The sequence below is a fragment of the Falco rusticolus genome, chromosome 9 (assembly GCF_015220075.1).
Source record: "Falco rusticolus isolate bFalRus1 chromosome 9, bFalRus1.pri, whole genome shotgun sequence".
NCBI classification, from domain to species: domain Eukaryota; kingdom Metazoa; phylum Chordata; class Aves; order Falconiformes; family Falconidae; genus Falco; species Falco rusticolus.
Window position 1 is genome coordinate 28,814,134 of NC_051195.1, and position 19,459 is coordinate 28,833,592.

The 19,459-nt window shown below is 61.1% G+C and overlaps 3 protein-coding genes across 4 annotated transcripts; 2 read left to right on the forward strand and 1 right to left on the reverse strand.

Annotated features, from left to right (window-relative positions):
- Positions 1-600: 600 nt before the first annotated feature.
- EXOSC1 (exosome component 1) lies at positions 601-3,091 on the forward strand. Its single transcript, XM_037401040.1, has 8 exons — positions 601-662; positions 928-1,043; positions 1,235-1,309; positions 1,944-2,032; positions 2,270-2,303; positions 2,433-2,483; positions 2,580-2,664; positions 2,804-3,091. The coding sequence occupies exons 1-8, from the start codon at positions 632-634 to the stop codon at positions 2,908-2,910; spliced, it is 588 nt and encodes a 195-aa protein (XP_037256937.1). The 5' UTR covers positions 601-631; the 3' UTR covers positions 2,911-3,091.
- Positions 3,092-3,681: 590 nt separating this feature from the next.
- On the reverse strand, positions 3,682-6,296 carry PGAM1 (phosphoglycerate mutase 1). Its single transcript, XM_037401353.1, has 4 exons — positions 6,076-6,296; positions 5,464-5,738; positions 4,784-4,964; positions 3,682-4,685 (listed from the first exon to the last, which is right to left on the reverse strand). The coding sequence occupies exons 1-4, from the start codon at positions 6,212-6,214 to the stop codon at positions 4,516-4,518; spliced, it is 765 nt and encodes a 254-aa protein (XP_037257250.1). The 5' UTR covers positions 6,215-6,296; the 3' UTR covers positions 3,682-4,515.
- A 160-nt stretch (positions 6,297-6,456) lies between these two features.
- On the forward strand, positions 6,457-18,810 carry RRP12 (ribosomal RNA processing 12 homolog). Of its 2 annotated transcripts, none has more exons than XM_037401348.1 (34): positions 6,457-6,476; positions 7,869-8,104; positions 8,206-8,289; positions 8,514-8,590; positions 8,749-8,854; positions 9,033-9,149; positions 9,263-9,401; positions 9,717-9,844; positions 10,079-10,177; positions 10,254-10,345; positions 10,423-10,534; positions 10,699-10,796; positions 10,955-11,069; positions 11,324-11,466; positions 11,661-11,782; positions 11,937-12,001; positions 12,112-12,274; positions 12,374-12,528; positions 12,918-12,985; positions 13,175-13,268; positions 13,478-13,636; positions 13,762-13,842; positions 13,933-14,038; positions 14,180-14,287; positions 14,409-14,566; positions 14,910-15,001; positions 15,092-15,250; positions 15,434-15,606; positions 15,745-15,858; positions 16,191-16,240; positions 16,525-16,603; positions 16,839-16,906; positions 17,295-17,377; positions 17,562-18,810. In XM_037401348.1, the coding sequence occupies exons 2-34, from the start codon at positions 7,967-7,969 to the stop codon at positions 17,662-17,664; spliced, it is 3,648 nt and encodes a 1,215-aa protein (XP_037257245.1). In that variant the 5' UTR covers positions 6,457-6,476; positions 7,869-7,966; the 3' UTR covers positions 17,665-18,810. The 2 variants fall into 2 exon arrangements, with proteins under 2 accessions (XP_037257245.1, XP_037257244.1); XM_037401347.1 differs by lacking the exon at positions 6,457-6,476 and adding an exon at positions 6,739-6,927.
- Positions 18,811-19,459: the final 649 nt, after the last annotated feature.

Here is a 19,459-nt window from a genome sequence, read left to right on the forward strand (position 1 = left end):
AGCACCTCCTGCCCCAGGGCACCCTCAGCCTCTCCAGGCCCACAGCATCCTCCCCCTCAGCCTCTCCAGGCCCACAGCACTCCCAGCCCCTCCAGGCCCACAGCATCCCCCCCCCCCGCGCCTCTCCAGGCCCACAGCATCCCCCCCCGCGCCTCTCCAGGCCCACAGCTTCCCCCCCCGGCCTCTCCGGGCCCACAGCATCCTCCCCACACTGCCTCTCCGGGCCCACAGCATCCTCCCCACACTGCCTCTCCGGGCCCACAGCACCGCCGGCCCCCCGGAGGCCCCAGGTCCCTCCCAGGCCCACGACACCCCATAGCAACAGCCCCGTCCGGCGCCTCCGACCTGCCGCCCGCGCCCGGCCGCCCGCCGCCTCCATGCCCGGCGCCCCCGCCGCTCTCACGGCCCCAGGGCCAGCACCCGGCGCCCCGCGCACTGCGCCTGCGCGCCGCCCCGCAGAGCATGCCGGGAAGCGCAGTGTGCCAGCGCTGGACTACGACTCCCAGCGGGCAGTGCGCCCGCGCTCCTCGCCGGGCAGGGGAGAGCCAATAGCCGTGCCGCTTACAGCGCCGCCTTGCCGCCGGGGCCAATAGGGTGAAGGATTTCTGAGGGTGCACTCCCGGCGGCTAACATGGCGCCTCCCGTACGGTACTGCGTCCCCGGTGAGTGCGGGCCCAGGCACGAAGAGGTGTGGGGCGGTGCCCGGGGCAGGAGAGCGGGTTCCTGGAGTTGGGGAGTGCCCAGGGCAGGGGTGGCCCGGGCGAGGAGCACGGGAGAGGGCGGCCTGGGCCGAGGGGGTTTGCCCCGGGGGTGCGCGAAGGGGTTGCCCCGGGGCAGGGCTGCCCCGCCACACGGGGCCGGGCAGGAGCGGGCACTACGGAGCCTGGTCCCCCTGGCAGTGCCAGCCCCTGGACCCCTGTCCCTTAGGTGAGCGGCTGTGCAGCACGGAGGAGGCCACGGCTGGCAGCGGGACTTACACCCGGCATGGATTCATCTTCTCCTCGCTGGCTGGCTGCCTGGAGAAGAGGAGCGAGGACAGTGGGGTGAGCGCGGCCAGCGGCACACACTGCTCTTCCCCAGAGCCAGCTCCTGGGTGCTGAGGCTGCACAGCCCCTTCCCGGCTGGGAAATTGGGCTCCGAAGGGGTTCAGCCGGTGCCTGCTGCGAGCCTGGTCCTGCATGATCCTGTGCATGGGCTGTGCCCCAAGCTAACCCTCGTGTCTGCTGTCCTGCAGCTGCCTGTTGTGTCAGTGGTGAGAGATGCTGAGTCCCAGCTCCTGCCTGATGTGGGGGCCATGGTGACATGCAAGGTAGGGTGCACTGCAATGGCAAACTGCACAGCCTTTGCGCTCTCTGCCTTGTGCTGACCTTTGTTCCTGCACACATACAGGGTGGGATGAGGAGCCTCTGGGCTCGTTAGTACCCTCTTTATGACTGCTAGCAGGGCAGAGGGAGCCTAGTGGTTTCCTTGGGTCCCTCACTCACAAAACCAGCCAGATATTGGCATGGAGGATCCCTGCCTCTTAATTTGCCTGCCCTGCAGCTGAGGTGCGCTGAGGGGAGGTTTTTCTTTTTCTCCCTTTCAGAACTCCCTCTGTGGCAGGGTGTGTGGAGGGCAGTGCCAGGGGTAGCTTGGAGAAAGGGTGACATGGCAAAGGGATTAGTGTCCCGATGGTGGGAGAGGGACTAGGGTCGCAGGAGGTCATGGCCTTATTTGCACGTCTTAAGTTCCACAAGTATCATCTTCCTCACCTGGCTTCCTGCTGGGTGTCCCACCTCTGCCACCACTACTTTGGTCATGAGGAGGTGGTGGCCAAATGAGACACAACCCCCCTGCATACAGCCCAGTCCTGCCTGCACCCTGCCCTTTCCTTGCCTGAAGTGGGGTGCACTGGTGTGGAAGCAGACCTGTGTTGGCACTGAGTCCCCTTTTCCTCTGGGCAGGTTTGTAGCATTAACTCTCGCTTCGCCAAGGTGCACATCCTGTACGTTGGTTCCACACCGCTGAAATCCACCTTCCGGGGGACCATACGGTAGGGAAAAGGCTGGGTTCCCTGTGAGACAGGGTGCCCTGGCACCCCATCCTCCAGGCGGGAGGAAGGCTTTTCTGGGAGTGCAGCCGGCTGCACTGGCAGGAGCTGTGCCCTGAGCGCTGGACAGGTGTCCAGCAAGTCCTGGCAAGTGCCCAGGCAGGCTGGGGCAGCTCCTGCCACAGGCTGGAGAGTCGCCTTCAGTCACTGGCGCTCAGATTCCTCCATCTCCTTTTTCAGGAGAGAAGATATTCGAGCCACGGAGAAGGATAAGGTCAGTGAGGCACTGCCGGTGACTGTGCTGCCGCAGCAATCCCCACTTTCTGCTGGTGGGGGGCACTTGTCCTGCTGCTGAGGAGCACCCCAACACGCTGTGTGGTTTTGCCTGCTCTCTCCCATGCAGGTAGAAGTGTACAAGAGTTTCCGCCCCGGTGACATAGTCCTGGCCAAAGTCGTATCCTTTCCTCTTGTGCTGTGAGGGCCTGCCAGGGACAGCAGGTTTGCTCCAATCCCCCTGGGAAGGCCTTTCCCTTAACCCCTGTCTAACCAGATCTCCCTGGGGGACGCGCAGTCCAACTACCTGCTGAGCACAGCGGAGAATGAGCTGGGTGTGGTGGTGGCACGCAGCGAGGCAGGTAGGGATGGGCCGTGGGCCCTGGTCTTGGACCATCCTGCCTTTTCCTTGCCTGAGGGGCAGCTGATGCGGCCTCCTCCCTTTCCACATGGAGGAACACAATTTGGGGAAGGGGAATCCCTGACATGTGGTGTCCCCAGGGGTGCAGATGGTGCCCATCAGCTGGTGCGAGATGCAGTGCCCGCAGACACACACCAAGGACTTCCGTAAGGTGGCCCGTGTGCAGCCCCAGTTCCTGCAGACCTAGCAGCCCCCGAGGGGATGCAGGGACTGCAGGGCAAGGGGCTGCCAGGCTGGGGTCTGTGGGGCCAGAGCAGTCTCTGGGCTCCAGCCTCCTCTTCCATGCCTACAAGAGGCTGGCACAGCCAGCCAGGCTCTCGCTGGCAGGATGGATTTTCTATTTTTGGATAATAAATATTTTTTGAGAGTTTTGTGCTCTGCTCAGTTACGACACAGAGGGGTGGCTGTGGCTGCTTGCAGTGTGCTGGTCTGGCTCCCGTAGCTGAGCCGTTGACGGGACAGCTTCCCTGCCACTGGCCAGGAGGAAGCACGCGTTCCCAGCCTGCTGCTGGGGAAGGGGAACAACCTAGCAGCTTTGCTGCGGCAAGGCAAACGCCCTGGAGCTCCGGCTTGCAGCTGGGCTGCGCTGACTCCAGGCACTTGCTTCACAAGGTTGGTTTCCCCACATCAGCGTGGAGCACAGAGAACAGCTTGTTTCCCTGGCCCTGCCTTGATAACTGGTACAGGCTGCGGCTGCACTCAGCCGCAGGGTGCCGCATCACTTCTCCTCTGGCTACACATGCCCTGCCTGCCTCTGGGGACAAGGGCGTGCCTCACTGGCAGCCTTAAAACCTCGGAGCAGCAGGGCGTCACCCTCCCCAGCAGACTGCGGAGCTCTGCTTTACACCCGAGCCCTGTGCTGCCTCGCACATGTGTGATGGGAACACACGTGAGGGAGGTGCTGGGCAAGCGAGGGAGCCACACATGCCACATGGCACAGGAAAGCACAGACACCTCATTATTGCGCATTACTCCTTTATTGAAGTGGAACAAGACAGCTGCTATTGTCGGACAGTGACATTGACCCCGTGCAAGCCCAGGCTCACGGCGTCAGCAGAGGAGGAGGCCACAGCAACAGGGCCACGTACACGCAGGTGGGATGGGGCACAATGGTACCTGCTTCATTAGCAGGACTAGGATGGGCTTCAGCTGGGGGAAGTATGCGGTGGACACGAACTTCTAGATGGCAGGCTCCCTCCCTTGCCCTTGTCCAAAGGCAATAAGTTAAAGCAGGGGCTAGCAGAGCTAGGTCCAGAGTCACGAGTACCACCCTTGGGTGCTGTACCACATGCACCAAAATACAACTCTTTCAGAATCTACCCGCCTTGTGCCACACACCCACGAGGGAACGGGATACCCATCTTGGTCGCTGCCTGTGCTGCACTCGCCCCACTGCTCCCGGGATGACTAAATCAAGCAACAGAACTACAGTAACCAGGTGACGAGAGCTGCCGGGGAAGCAAAGCAGAGGAGGAGCCTGGCACAGCGAGGGATCACTCGGCATGTACGCCTGCAGACAGGGCCCAAGGGCTGGGATCTCTGTGTGGAGAGGTGTGCAGTCGCTGTCTGGCAGAGCCAGGGCTGCCTTTCACACCAGACCTCCGCACGCACAGCCCCTCGCCCCTGGGCCCCCAGGCTGTCTGCAGAGGGGAGCCTGGTACTGAGGGAATGGGCCTAATCCTGGGGAGCTGCTCCAGCTCCGCAGTTCCAAGTTCCTACGGCTGTGGGGGGTGTGCACAGAGGGGTGGGGGATGGCAGGGGGCTCTACTACGTGCTAGCCTGCTGCCCGCCCTCACTTCTTAACCTTGCCCTGAGCAGCGACAGCTTCCATGGCCTTGCGCACTGTCTCCTCATCCCCCAGGAACTGCATAGGCTTGACGGGTTTCAGGTTCTTGTCCAGCTCATAGACGATAGGGATGCCAGTGGGCAGGTTCAGCTCCATGATGGCCTCTTCTGACATGCCTGTGAACAGAGAGGTGCCATCACTCATGGCCCTACCTGCACAGTGCCAGCCAGGGCAGCGGGGAAACCCGTATGATACCCCTGCAGGGCTGACGTACCTTCCAGGTGCTTGACAATCCCACGCAGGCTATTGCCATGGGCAGCAATAAGGACTCGCTTGCCCTCTTTGATCTGTGGGACAATTTCCTCATTCCAGAAAGGCAGAGCCCGGGCAATGGTGTCCTTCAAGCTCTCGCATGTCGGCAGCTGGTCCTCTGTCAGGTCAGCGTAGCGACGGTCCTGAGGGAACAGCCACGCTTAGGCAGCAGCCCAGTGGCCCCAACAGTGGGGGAAGGAGGTGGCAAGGCCTTTATCCCTCCCCAAGATTCCCCCTGAGGACCTACTACATGTAGGCAAAGTCGGGCTTGGAAGCAAGAAAGGCACCTTTAGGGCTGCAATCAGCCACAGTTGGGGTTGTGAGCCCCTCCTGGGGAAAGCCACACGTTGCTTGCTCTGGGCAAAGAGATCAGAGCAAACATCTATGCACATGTCACAGGACTAATGATTAACAGGTAATCGTTCCCTCTGCTTTGAATCTATCTGTGCAATGCCCAAGGGTTCAACTCTCTAGGAAGGGAGCGAGACACACTCAGCCCAATGCCAGCCAGCATCACGCATGACAGTCCTGGCTGCTGCAACAGAGACAGAGACTTTATAGAGGATGCCAGACTACGCTGCAGGGACCTAAGGTGGTTTTGGGAGCCTCCCAGCAAGGTGGAAAAAGAGCAGTGGGTCTTACCTTGCTGATGGTGCTGTAGAAGGGGTGATCGGACTGCATGGGAGGTGGAGGGATGTCATACGAGCGCCTCCAGATCTTCACCTGCGCCTCGCCATGCTTCGCTGCCGTCTCAGCCTTGTTCAAACCAGTGAGAGCCCCGTAGTGCCTCTCGTTCAGGCGCCACGTTCGGATAACGGGTAACCACATCTGATCAATGGCATCCAGGACGGTCCAGAGGGTACGGATGGCCCGTTTCTGTACCGAGGTGAAGCAGATGTCGAACTCATAGCCGGCATCTGGGAAAGACCGGGGAAAGGCGGGTAGCGGAGGGACACCGGGGAGGTGAGTGCTGGGACTTACGCAACCATTGAGGGGCCAAGGGCGGCGACGGCCTCACCGTGCCGGTACCGGTCGCGTGCCCGCCGCCGGCGGCCAGTCCCAAGGGACTGGCCGGCGGCGGCGGGGACGCGACCGGTACCGGAGAACCCCCTCCCCAGTACCTGAGGGTATCCCCTCAGTAGCGGAGCCCACCCCCCTCGACACCGGAGAGCCCCAAAACCACCGTCAGTAGGCCGAGGCGGCCGCACTGGGCCCCGCGGCCTACCTACCCGCCCCGTTACCGGTCACCGGTACCTCGGAGGGCCTCGCCGCCACGACGCGCCTCTTGCTGACCGGCGGGGCTGAGATCGGCATCGTACCAGCCGCTGAAGCGGTTCTCCAGGTTCCAGGCGCTCTCGCCGTGGCGCACGAGCACGAGGCGGTAGGCGGCCATGGCGGCGGAGCGGGGGCTGCGGGGCGGCCGGGGCGCGCGCGCTCTTCTCCTTCCTCTCACGCCGCTGCCGCGCGCGACTGACGCTGGCGCCGCCGCCCCGCCCCTACCCGCGCGGCTGGGGAGGAGGGGAGGGGAGGGGGGAGGGGGGTGGCGCGCATGCGCAGAGCCGCAGGCGGGCGGAGGCGCACGTAGCGCATGGCGCGGCCGCGAAGGGCGGCGCGACCTTCAGGGCGTGACATCACTACGCCGTAACGCATATGCGGTAACGTGTCGCGACTGCTCAGCTGTGCCGGGCGCCGACCTGGCTACGGAATCGGTGCCGTGCGGGGGCGGCACCGACGGTGCCTTCTCCCCCTGCAGGGGGAGCTGCCGGCTGCCCCCGAGCCCCTAAGGTCTCCCATCCAAGCCCCGGCCGGGCGCGACCCCGCTTAGCTTCCCCGACAGTACTCCCACTCGCCCCGCCGGAAGGCGGCCAGTGGTGAGGGCACCGGTGCCCTCAATCAAGATGGCGGCGGGCGCCGGAAGCGGAAGGGGAGGGGTGTGTGGCGCGGCCACACGTGGAGCCGGGCCCAGCATGGCGCGGAGCGGGCGGCTCCGTTCGGGCGCCGCCGCCAAGCTGAAGCGGTGGCGGAAGGGCCACAGCAGCGACTGCAACCCCGAGACCCGCCGGCACCGCCTGGCCGCTCGCAGCCGCTTCTTTAGCCGGCCCGCCGGTAAGGGCAAGGCCCCGGGTGCGGGCAGGGCCGCGGTGCGGGCAGCTCCCTGCCTGGGCCCGGTTCTTCCCGACGGGGGCTGCAGGGCCGCGGGGGGCTGTGGCGCGGGCCTCTGAGGCTGGGAGCAGGAGGGCCGGGGGAGCCCCTCACCCCCGAGCTACAGCCCCGGGAGGCGGAGGCAGCAAAACGGGGAGGAGAACCGAGCCCGCGGCCTAGCGCGTGCCTCCTCCTTACCTCCCCGGGACACTGGGCCTGTGAAGCGAAACGGGGCGCGGCGTGCAGCAACCCTGTCACCCTGCCGGGCCCGGCGCGGGGCCCTGCCTGCAGCCGCCGGGACGGTGCTGTCCCAGTGGCGTGGCCCCTGCAGGCTTGTGGCCGGAGCGATTCGGCTCTCGGAAGCCCTCGGCCGTACCGGCAGGTGCTGCCGCGGTGTCGGCGTGGGGAGGAGCACAGCGGAGGCTCCCGTTCAGGAGGCTGCCTGATGGGGAAGGAAATCTCAGAGCATCAGTCTGTAAGGGACTGGAGTTTCGCAGCCCTGGCTGGTTCTAGCCAGGGAGGTCTTTCTCCTGCAGCTGAAGACTGCATTGTCTTGCAGCTGGTTGCAAGCTGGTGTCTGGGGCTCAGAGGGACGGGAGGCATGTGCCTTGGCTGCCTGGTTGCTAGGGCTCTGGGTGGAAAAAGATAAATGGGGCAGACTACCAGAAGCACCTCAGTGTTAAAGCCTTGGTAACCAGCACGTGTTTGTGATGCTCTCCTCCATCATATGAGTTGGCTGGACTGTGCCCTGGTTTGTTTTCACAAGAACAAGGAGCTCTCACCAATTACTGCTGTGCTTTCTCCTGCTCTGGCTGGGGTTGAGGGGGAGGGGGGTGGCAGAGTTTGTGGTGAATGGTGGAGCAACACAGCTTCACGGTTCTGAGCAAAGCTCTTCACCCCGACAGAGAAAAGCAACTTGACGGTGGATGCGGTGAAGCTGCACAATGAGCTGCAGTCGGGGTCCCCGCGTTTGGAACAGACAACTGACAGCGCTCAGCTCCGCATGGAGGAGGATGATACCGCGGAGGCCGCCACAGAAAAGTCCTCCGGCACCTTCCTGAGTGGGCTGAGTGACTGCACCAATGTCACCTTCAGCAAGGTGCAGCGCTTCTGGGAATCCAATTCTGCTGCTCACAAAGAGGTACGGACAGGAGCAGGGCTGGGGACGGGGTGGGGTCCCGTGTGGATGACCCCACAGATGTGAGGCTGAGGGCACCGACCTGCTCTGCTTGCTGTTCATAGATCTGCGCTGTGCTGGCAGCCGTGACAGAGGTGATCCGCTCACGGGGGGGCAAGGAGAGTGAGACAGAGTACTTTGCTGCACTGGTGAGTGATGGTCGTGGGGAGGTGGCGTGAGGGGAGCTGCTGTTGGCAGCATGGGTGGGCTCTTGGGAGGGCTGGTGGAGGAAAGTGCTGTGCTCATAGCTGAGGTCAGCTGCTGTTGGGCTGCTTCTGGTTTCTCTGCCCTGCTCTCCAAGGGTTGGTGTTGGGGAAGGGCTGGCCTGGTGTGAACCATTACTTGCGCTCACTCTTCCATTCTGTGTTCCCAGATGACCACACTGGAAGTGGTGGAGTCTCCTGAGTCACTGTCAGCTGTTGCCTACCTGCTTAACCTTGTCCTAAAGCGGTGAGTAGCTGGCAGAGGAGTGAGGAGAGCTACCTGGCCCCATCATGGAAGAGGGGTTGGTACTGGAACCCCTCCCTGGGCTGGGGACGCAGGTTCCCTGCATGACTACACCCACTGCCAACTCCCCACACCACTGACATGTCTCCTTCTCCTGGCAGGGTTCCAAGCCCTGTGCTTATAAAAAAGTTCTCAGATGCCTCAAAAGCCTTAATGGGTATCGTGTCCTCACAGGCCTGCAGCAGCTCCACCTCTGCCCTGCGATGGGTGAGTGGCCAGGAGGCAGCCGGCCATGCCAGCTCTGCCCCTGGGGTCTGCTGAGAGCTGGGGTCGAGGCTGCTGCTGCTGCAGAGTGGTGCTGAGTGGTCAGCCTGATGCCATTGCAGTGGGGAGGGTGTCTCTCTGTGGGCTGATGCCAACGGCCCCTGCTGGTCCCTTGTTGTAGGTCCTCTCTTGCCTGGCCACACTGCTGCGGAAGCAGGACTTGGCAGCCTGGAGCTACCCCATCACTCTCCAGGTCTATCACGGCTTGCTGAGCTTCTGTGTTCATACCAAGCCTAAGGTGAGCACCCGGTGGCACTGGTGACAGATGACACTGCCTATGATGTTCACTTTTGGGGCTGGCTGTGCAACTGGAGCCTGTGGCTTCTACCCACCTGGGCTCTCCTTTGCCAGGTGCGGAAAGCGGCGCAGCATGGGGTGTGCTCTGTCCTGAGGGGCAGCGAGTTCATGTTTGGAGATGCAGCACCTGAGCATCACCCTGCAGCACCCTCCACCGCCAAGTTCTGCGTGCAGGAGATAGAAAAAGCTGGAGGTATGGGGTGCTGGAGCAAGGGGCCTGCAGCAGAGTCGGGGGAGGGCCTGTGCAGCTGTGGGGTAATAAGGATTTGAAAGAAAGAGGGGAGGGGGCAGCACCCTGGATTGCTGGGGAGGGTACGAGATGCCTCTGGGACACCTAAGGTGTTTTGGAGGGTCCTCAGCCATCTGTCTGTTGCTCTACTCGTCCCAGGAGCCAGGGGGTGTTCACTCCAGCTCTGTGGGTCAGCCGCAGTGTTGTCACAGGGGCTTTGCCTTGGGCAGGGCTCTGCCATGGGGTGCCACAAGCTCAGATGTTGCTCTGCTCCTACAGGCACCAAGGAGGCAACCACCACCCTGCACGTCCTCGCCCTGCTGCGGGACCTGCTGCCCTGCTTCCCTGCAGCTGTGGTGAAGACCTGCTGTGAGACCTTGCTCCGAGTCATGACTCTCAGCCACACGGTGAGTGTCCCCATGCCAGGGATGGCAAGGGCAGCTCCTTTTCCCCTCAGCTGCACTTGGAAGGGCTCAAACCCCTCAGCTGCTGGCTGGAAGCCTGGAGATGCAGGGTGCAAACACAGAGGAGCCCAGGGCAGCTGGTGCTTGCTGGGCTTCCCAGGGCAGAGCCTGCTTTGGGGTAGGAGGACAGTGGGTGCAAAGCAGAGCCCCCTGCTCCTGACACTGTGTCCTTCACAGCTGGTGACAGCGTGTGCCATGCAAGCCTTCCACAGCCTCTTCAGTGCCCAGGCCAGTGAGGCCTGCCTGCCAGCTGAGCTCAATGGCCAGATCATCACCGTGAGTGTGGGGTGCCAGTGTGGGGAGGGATGGGGCTGACAGTGCCACGGCACTCACCCACCCTCTGCTTCCCCAGGCCCTCTACGACTATGTGCCCAGCGTGAGTGACCTGCAGCCACTGCTGACCTGGCTGTCCACCATGGAGCGGGCGCACATCAACCTGGGCAGGTATGGGCAGGGGCCGCTGCTGGGCATGGGGAGAGGTGGCCACTTGGTCTCTCACTTGCCTGATCTCTCTTCTCTAGGCTGCAGAAGGACCTGTGCTGGGCTCACCTCCCCCGGCTCTTCTCTGCAGCTATGAACTGCTTCCTCTCCCCGCACTCCCAAGTGGTGGCGACAGCAGCTCAGACCCTGGAGGTATTGCACACAGGCACCTCTTCCCACTGGGGCTGCCCTGGGCCTCATGGGGAGCTCTGCCCAGGGGTTTGGGGCTTTCCGAGGAGTGGTGTGTTCCTCTGTGCGTGCCAGGCTGGGAGATGTGTAGTCCACTGCTGTCCCATCTTCCCCGTTTGCCCTTGCAGACCCTCCTCAGCGAGTGTGTTGGTCCGCACATGGAGGACCTGGGCACAGTCTCTGCATCCGCCCCAGCCCCTGCTGCCTACCTGTGCAAGATGTTCAGGTGAGGAGCGGTGGTGTGGGAGAGGCTGTCCCTGTGGGCCTGGCTGAGCTCTGAGTAGCCTCTGCCTGGTCCCCAGCGGGGGCTGGCAGGCTGCTGGGTGCCCTGATCACTGCTGGATCAGTCCTTGCCAGCATGACCGTCTTCTCTCTCCTTCCCAGATCAGTGGAGGAGGGCCTGACGTACCGTTTCCATGCAGCATGGGATGAGGTGCTGCGGGTGCTGGAGGTCTTCTTCGAGACGTGTGGGAAGCAGTGCCACCCCATCATGAGGAAGGTGAGCCAGGCTTGGGGGCCGCAGGTGGGGTGGCTGCACTGCTGCCTGGGCTGCGTTGCTGTTGACCTCTCCAGCTGTGGAGCAGGGCCTTCCTGGTGCCCATTGTCCTGCCCGTGCGTAAGCACGAAGTGTGCAGCTCTGGGATTGGGCATGGGGACATGTGGGGCAGCTGGCATCCCTGGGCAGGCATAGCGAGTGATGTGCCAGGACTGTCTCTGTGGCTCCTCTGTGACTGTCCTGCTCTGTCCTTGCAGTGTCTCCGGTCCCTGTGTGACCTGCGTCTCTCCCCACACTTCCCCCACACTGCTGAAGTGGACCAGGCAGTGGGGGCTGCTGTGAGCACCATGGGTCCTGAGGTGCTCCTAGAAGCTGTGCCCCTCGAAATCGATGGCAAGGAGTGAGTACGGTCATGGGGTAGCAATTTTGGAGCCATTCATTATGTTCCTGTTCAGTCCCCATGCGGTGCCGAAGGTGTTTGGCTCTACTGAGCCCACCTGTGCCCAGCTCTGTGGCTGCGTGGAGGTGCCCTGTGCCCAGGGCCTAATGCCGGTCGTGCCCTGTGCTCCCCTGACCCATGCCTTCCCTCCCCAGGGAGACCCTGGATTTCCCCCGTAGCTGGCTCCTGCCGGTGCTGCGGGACTATGTGCAGGGTGCGCAGCTTGGCTTCTTCACCAGCTACTTCTTGCCCTTGGCAGCTGCCCTAAAAAGCAGAGGTGAGGAGGGTGGCATGGTGGGGGTCTGAGTGGGTGCGGTCCCGTGCTGCTGGGAGCCCCAGGGTGCTCCATGGGACCTCCCTTCTCTTCCCTGGGGTGGAGTGGGGTTTTGCCACCCCCGCTGCTCTGCTCATCTACCCCTTCTTTTCTGCAGCTGTGGAGTTTACCCAGGCTGGGAAGAGTGTGGAGGCCAAGATCTATGACACGCTGCAGTGGCAGGTAACGAGGAGTGCCCGGGAGCCCTGCCGTGGTGTACCGGTGGTGCCAGGCTGGGGAGCAGTGACGTGGGTGAAGAGTGCTGGCCTCCCATTTTTTTGTTTGCCTTCTAGGTCTGGACCCTGCTGCCTGGCTTCTGCACCCACCCCACGGATGTGCTGGGGGCCTTCAAGGGGCTGGCCCGCACGCTGGGCATGGCCATCAGTGAGCGTCCAGACCTCCGCCCCACCGTGTGCCAGGCCTTGCGCACCCTCATCCACAAAGGCTGCGAGACAGGTTGGAGGGGAGACAGACCCTTGTGGTGGGTCCCTGTCCCCTGCGGTGACCTGGAAAGGGGAGGTGTTGGTCTGTAACCCCCTGTCATCCTCTCCCTAGATGCGGAGCGGGCAGAAGTGGGTCGCTTTGCCAAAAATTTCCTGCCCATTCTGTTCAACGTGTACAGCCAGCCTGAGGAGGATGGGGCCAGCAGTGCTCAGCGGCGCTCTGTGCTGGACACTGTCCGTGCTTACCTGACCATCACTGACCTGCAGGTGAGAGGAGAGGGCCCTGGGGCAGTGGGGCAGGCTGTGCTGGCTCAGGCCAGCATCTCCCAGCTGGATCCAGTCTGATAGGGCTGTGGTGGGTGCTTGACTGGAGACTGGAGAGGGCAGGAGGAAAGAAGCTGAGCAAAGAGCAGCCCTTCCCGCCCTTATGGGGAGGGAGCCTTTCCCAGCCGGTGGTCTGGGATTTCCCAATCTTGCAGCAGCATCTGGCACATCATGCACAAGTCCTTTGTGATTTGTCTAGCTCTTTTTGGACCCACTAGTGCTTCTGGTCTCCACAAAGTGCTGCGGCAAGGTGTTTGCCAGGTAGATTGCAACTCTTTTAAAGGTGCTTCCTTCGGTCAGTTCTGATCCTGCTCTGTGTCCTTGCCCTGCAGATGGTGTGTGGGTTCCTGCAGAAAGCCAGCGTGAAGCTGACCAGTCCTGAGAGCTCTGAATTTACCAGGTAACACCTGGGGACTGGTGATAATGGGTAGAGCTGCTGGCTTCCTCCTGGTGAGCAGCGCTAAGACACTCATGCTGTCCCACGTGGGATGTGCCACTCCTGTGCATCCAGTGAGGCTCTCGGCCAGAGTCCCAGCTTGGCTGGGTAGTGTTGGTGATAAGGTGCTCACTCGTGTGTCCTCTGCTGCAGACTCTCCATTCTGGACCTGGTGGTAGCAATGGCACCCTATGCTGATGAGCAGTCCTTAGATTCCCTGTACCGCACCATCCAGCCTTCCCTCCAGGTGAGTCTGCTCCCAGCCCTGACAGGGGCAGGGGGTGCAGTGGGGCACCTTCTGCTTGCTGCCAGCTTGGACCTGGGCTATGGGGAGATGAGCAGCTGCTATAGGGGACAGGTCTCTGGTGAGTGGCATGAGGTGCTGCGGGAGTCCCTTCAGACGCTGTGACTGTTGAGGCTGTCTTGACAGCAGGGCCATGTTGGCTGTCCCTGCAGAGCAAGGAGCGTAGCATGCAGAAGAAGGCGTACCGTGTGCTGGAGGAGGTGTGTGCCGCTCCCCATGCCCCCTGCCAGGCCTTCGTCCGCTCCCACCTGCAGGATCTGCAGGCAGCGCTGCTGGACTCACTCAAGAGCGCGGCATCCCCGGCCAAGAGGGTGAGAGCAAGGGCTGCAGTGGTGGATCTTAGCTGCTGTTGGGAGGGGGCGGGGTGGGGTGGGTGGAGGAGGCAGCTGGGTGTGTGTTCCTGGGTGTACCAGTGCTGGACTGTTTCTTTCCCCAGCCTAGGCTGAAGTGCCTGTTCCACATTGTGAAGCAGCTCTCTGCTGAGCATGAGCCCTTTGTCACTGCCCTGGTCCCAGAGGTGAGCATGGCCCCTGGGGGGGGGGACCCATCTGGTTCTGGCCACAGAGGTGGCAGCAGTGATGTGACTGACATGCCCATGTGCCTCCAGGTCGTCCTGTGCACCAAGGAGGTATCGGTGGGGGCCCGCAAGAATGCCTTTGCGCTGCTTGTGGAGATGGGGCATGCCTTCATCCGCTTTGGGCCCACCCCCCAAGGTGAGCTCCTGCTCCACTTGCTCAGCCCCATGGGCGCCCCAGCCCCAAGGGACCAGAACCATGCCTGGCATCCTGCTGAAATGGGGCAGGGATGCTGCTGGGCACAGGGTGAGCGGGGCCCTGAGCCATCCCCTTTTGCAGAGGCCATGCAGCGATTCCTGCTCCTGATCTACGTGGGGCTCACAGGCTCAGTCACCATGATCAGCTGCACGGTGCTGGCACTGACTCGCCTGTTCTTTGAGTTCAAAGGTGAGTGGGAGCAGGAGGGCTGGGGGCATGAGGGCAGCACAAGGGGACAGGGCAGAGCCCCTCCGGTGAAGGCAGGTGCCAGGAGGAGGCTGGCTGCGGCTGAGCCCCATCGTGGTTGCAGATCACCTAGAGCTGAGCGTGGTGGAGCAGCTCCTGCAGAACATCTGCCTGCTGCTGGTCTCCCGCACGCGGGATGTGGTGAAGTCGGCCCTGGGTTTCCTCAAGGTCACACTGCTGCTGGTAGACACCAAGCTGCTGGCCAAGCATGTCCAGACGATGGTGAGATCCTGTGTGGGGTGCCCCAAGGAGGTGGTGGGGCTGCCTTGGGTGTCTGGGAGCATCTCCAGCTGCACCCTGCTTCTGCACGGGGGTCAGGGACCCAACCTTGGTCTTGGTGACTGAGACAGCAGGTAGGAGGTCCCTCGCCTGAATGCTGGCACGGATCTGCCAGAGAACCCCCGTGAACCAGCCCTGCCAAGCAGGGAGACATCCCCATGGCCCTGCCTGGGGTGGGCATGGGGAGATGGCAGCAGGGTGAGCATGGTGGCTATGCAGAGGAAGGGTGGGAGGCTGGGTGCCCAGGGCAGGGGTGCTTTGATCTCAAGGGTCTCTGTCCTGGCAGCTGGAGGCTGTGGGAAACCTTTCAGACGACATGAGACGGCACTTCCGTATGAAGCTGCGAAACCTTTTCATCAAGTTCATCCGCAAGTTTGGGTGAGCTGGGGGCTCCCGGGGCTGCAGCGAGGGAGCTCTGGGAAGCAGGGCAGGAGGAGGTGGGCCCTGACTGCTCTCTGCACTCCTCAGATTTGATCTGGTGAAGGGGCTGCTGCCAGCCGAGTACCATAAGGTGCTGGTGAACATCCGCAAGGCAGAAGCCCGGAGCCGCAAGCAACGTGCCCTGAGGCAGGCGGCCACGGATACCGACGAAGAGGAGGCACCACCAGCACATCCCAGAGGAGACAGGTGAAGATGGGCCAGGGGTGAAGAAGGAGCAGCCCCCACAGGGGGCTTGTTGCTGGATCTGCTCAGCTGGTGCCTCTAGAGATGCTGGAGACATCTCCAGGGCTGCTGTGTGCTGTGAGGCTGGCTGGGGTCTGCACCCCTGGGCTTGTTCTGTTTCCATCATTCTGTCTGCCTTTTGACTAGCATGGAGGAGATCCTGGCTGACTCAGAGGAGGAGGAGGAGGAAGAGGAGGAACGGCAGAGGAGCAAGGAGTGGAGGAAGCAAGCACGGCAGAAGGGCCAAGCCTGGCTGAAGGAAGGGGAAGAGGATGAGCCCCTCAACTTCCTGGACCCCAATGTGTCCCAGCGGGTCCTGGGTGAGGAGTGGAGCTTTGGATGTGGCTGGGGTGGGATGGATGCGTTGGGGGCTGCTGTGATGTGCAGGGACCCTGGGACTACAACTGCCCACAGGAGTGGGTCCTTCCTCAGACCCTGACCCATCTCTCTGTGAGCAGCCACCAAGCCAGGCCCCAGGCGGTCCACGGGAGTGAGCCATGACTTCCAGGTGTCCAAGGACGGGCGTCTGATCATCCATGAAGAAGAGGAGGTGGACGATGCTGAAGCCAAAGGTACTGCCTGGGCTGACAGGGGGCCACACTAGACTTGCTCTAGTACTCCGAATGGTTTTCTTCCTGCCACCCGTATGTGGGAGCTTGGGGGGGATGTGGGTGGAAGCGGCAGGAGTTGGTATGGCCTTGTGTCACACCTAGTGACTCTCTTGGCCATTGCCACCCAGGGGAGGCAGCTCCCTCCATCACCAGAAGGGTGTTGGAGGGGACAAGGTCACAAGTGCTGGTTCGGCAGGGGCACCCTGCTCCTAAAGCCCACTCCAGGGGCTGGCGTAGTACTGGGGGTCCCCTGTGCCTGCATTCTCCACTGACACTTTTGTCCTGTACCATAGGAGCAGATGAGGAGATGGCAGATGTGCTGCAAGATGTGGGTCTCCGCAGTGTGAGTATGGGGCTTATGGTCCTGAGGAGACGCTGAGGGAACTCAGCTGTGCCAAACCCCTGCCTGTGCCATGGCAGCTGCAGCTGTGCCCAAGAGGCCAGTAGGGACACCAGGCAAGCGCCAGCTGCTTGGAGGGGTGCAGGAGGCTGGCTGGGGACAGGGACATGCACAGGCAGTCTGAAAGGTCTCTGGACCCCCATGGGAAAGAAGCAGGCCAGGGGTCCATGGGAGGGCAGAACTGTAAGTACAAGCCAGCTGCAGGGTCCCTGCTCCTCCTTCTGCAGAAGAAGAGCCAGAAGCGTCAGTTCAGAGAGGAACCAGATGATGAGGAACTCGAAGCTGAGACCTACCCTCAGTACAGAGGTAAGTCTTCCACCTGTGCCCGGTCTGGGGTTCCCCAGGGGGCCAGAACCACGTACCCACCTGTCTCGCTGGACTGCTCCAGGACAGCTGAAGCAGAGATCTTTGCTCATGGGAAGTGGTCACTGTTCTCTGCTGTTCTCACACCTAAGAGCTGGAGGCAAAACTAGGAACAGCTCCCCCAGCCTGGAAGGGGGAGCCATGAGTCCCCTTCCAACACACATTCTCTGTTTTCCAGCTGGAGGCTCTGGGATCCACCGGCAGCTGAACAAGGAGCCAGTCTTTGGTGCAGAGTACAGATCCAAGGTGAAGGACAAGGTTTCAGTGGGGGGGGTGCCTGGGGCTTTTCTGGGGCAGGAAGCACCGTTTGTTTTTTGGAGGTCTGGCCCAGTAGCATAAAGGCTGGAGGAATCTCTGCACCAAGAGGAGCTGCCAAATCCTTGGTACCTGTGAACATTTCTAACCCATCTTGGAGTCCCTGTCCTGCCCTTGCTGTGGCCAGTTCCTGCTTGCTGATGAAAGCAGGTGTCTGTAGCATCATCTGAGTAGGAAATCAGCTCCCAGGGCCATGTGCTCAGCTGGCGCCCCACTGCAACATAGTCTTCGGGATGGCTGGGTGGCAGGGTTGCACCAGAACGGGACACATGCATCTCCCCTGGTGCTGCATCTTCTCCCATGTCACTATCTCCCACAGAAAGGTAAAGGCGACGTGAAGAAGAAAGGCCAGCTCGACCCCTACGCCTACATCCCCCTGAACAGAGCTAAACTCAACAGAAGGTGAGGCTAGCTGGGAAGGGCTGGGAGCAGGGCTAAACCCCAGGTTTGATCCTGCAGGGTTTTGTGGATCTGAGAGCTCCCTGCCAGCCTCTGCACTGCTCCTTGTGTAGCTTGGAGCATCCCTGTGCATTAGGTGTGCCCAGTGCCTGCACTAACCCAGTCTCCTGTTTCTTCCTTCTTCTAGGAAGCGGGCAAAAATGCAGGGCCAGTTCAAGGGCCTGATGAAGGGAGCCCAGCGTGGGGCCAAGGCTGGCCGCAGGAACCGTCTGAAGGCCCAACGCCCCTGAGGAGCATCAGGTGCTTGGCCTGCACCTGCCCAAGGACAGACAACACCCTGTGGCCTCTGGGCACCGGGGGTTGAGGGCTTTGTGAGTAGAGCAGTGGGGACTCCTGCAGAAAGTGGCCCGTGTCTGTTTGAGATTCCCTGGGAAACCACTCTGTTGTATTACAAACTCATGGCCCAAGCCCTGCCCTCCTGTACCTGGAGGAAGGTGCTGGGTTGTGTGGTGCAGGGGTATGTGTGAGAGTGAGTAATGTGTAATTAATTCCCTGTGTTGATAAATACCCACTGTTCCTACCCAGCCCAGATTCCTCCTCTCCTCTTAAGAGCTGTGCAGACTTGTGCTCTGCCTGCTGCCCTGTGCAGCAAGTCCTGCTGCTGCTGCAGCACTGTGCCCCACGGGGCTCACCCCTACATCAGCATGGGACCTGCAGCTGGAGCCCTCTCCCCAGCGTGGCGCTTGCCTAGGGGCTGTCAGGAGCAGCACTGCAGCACAGAGCAGTGAGGCAGTTCCCGTGTCCTGTGCCCTTCCGGCACATGTGCAGTAGGGGTGAGTTGTCGAACTGGCCAAAGAAAGAAGCCAGAGATGGTGAAGTCCTTTGCTTTTAACCAGCGTTCTTATACAAGCTCCCTCTTGGCAGCGTCTTCTGCCCTAAACTGTGGGCCAGGGAATCTGTGCCACAGGGGGAGTCCCTGCCATTTGGCAGCCACTGGTTTGTCCTGCCTCAGCTTTTCCTTTTCCTGTATCAACCATGCCTGGTTGTGGGGCATGAACTGTTCACTGCATATTTCTTCAAACTGACTGGAAAACTGCTACTGCAAACCTCTGTGCCTTGCCCTTTCCTTTATCCTTGAGAGCTGGGAGAAGCCTTTTCCTCTGTTCTGACCACCTGCTGCCAGTAGACCTGAGCAGTGCAAATAATCCTTTTTAGCTTCCCAGACATCTCAAGTTAGCCTGAGCATCTGGTTTTGCCCAGTTACTTCTGCACTGAGCCCGAAAGACCGTGTTTGGCCAAAGCATGTTGAAGAGAATGAAGCTGAGGGTAGTAGATACAGGTGCCATTGTTTACACTGCAAAGAACATGTATTTGTGAATGTAGCTGGCTTTCCCTTCATCTTCTGTATTAAAAAGCCTTTAGTCCTTTGTCATTTCCTTCTATGGTAGATTACACACTGGAATTGTAACACTTCTCAGTCTCCTAATAAGCTAAAGGGATTGTGCTTGTTCAGCCTCTTACTGCAGGCTTCTTTCTGGAGGCTGCAAATCCAGTTTTGTGGTGCTGTCATGTGCTTTTTGGTTTTTTCCAAGATCCTTATAAAAGCCTGGGGGTAGAGGAGGAGCTCTTGTACTGGTCTTGGTCCTGCCTTGTCAGGAGCACTTTTCCCTTCCTGCTTCCCCACCCAGGGCTCTCACTTGAGCCCCAGGGCCATGTTGAGCTGCTGCTGCTGCTTTAATCCTGCCAGAACCCACAGCCTGGCTTATGGAACAGTCATCTCCAGCAGCACCTCCTGACTATGTTCAGTCAGCAGGAGCTATATCCATAATTTTCTGCTGTCTGCAGCCTTGGCCTGATGCCCTCCCTCCCCTGAAAGCAGGGCAGGGGGAAACAGGCATCAGTCACCTTCTGAGCCCTCGACACCTGTAACATGGCTCCAGACTCACCAGAGCTATCTGTCTTCCTGCTTTCTCTTCTCTCCTTGGAGACAGGGAGTGAAGAAGGCTGTGGCTAATTCATTTAAAAGCTCCAGATTACTCACTGTATTGTTCTTCATTTGCATGTTGTTGCTTAAATTAGTGCATG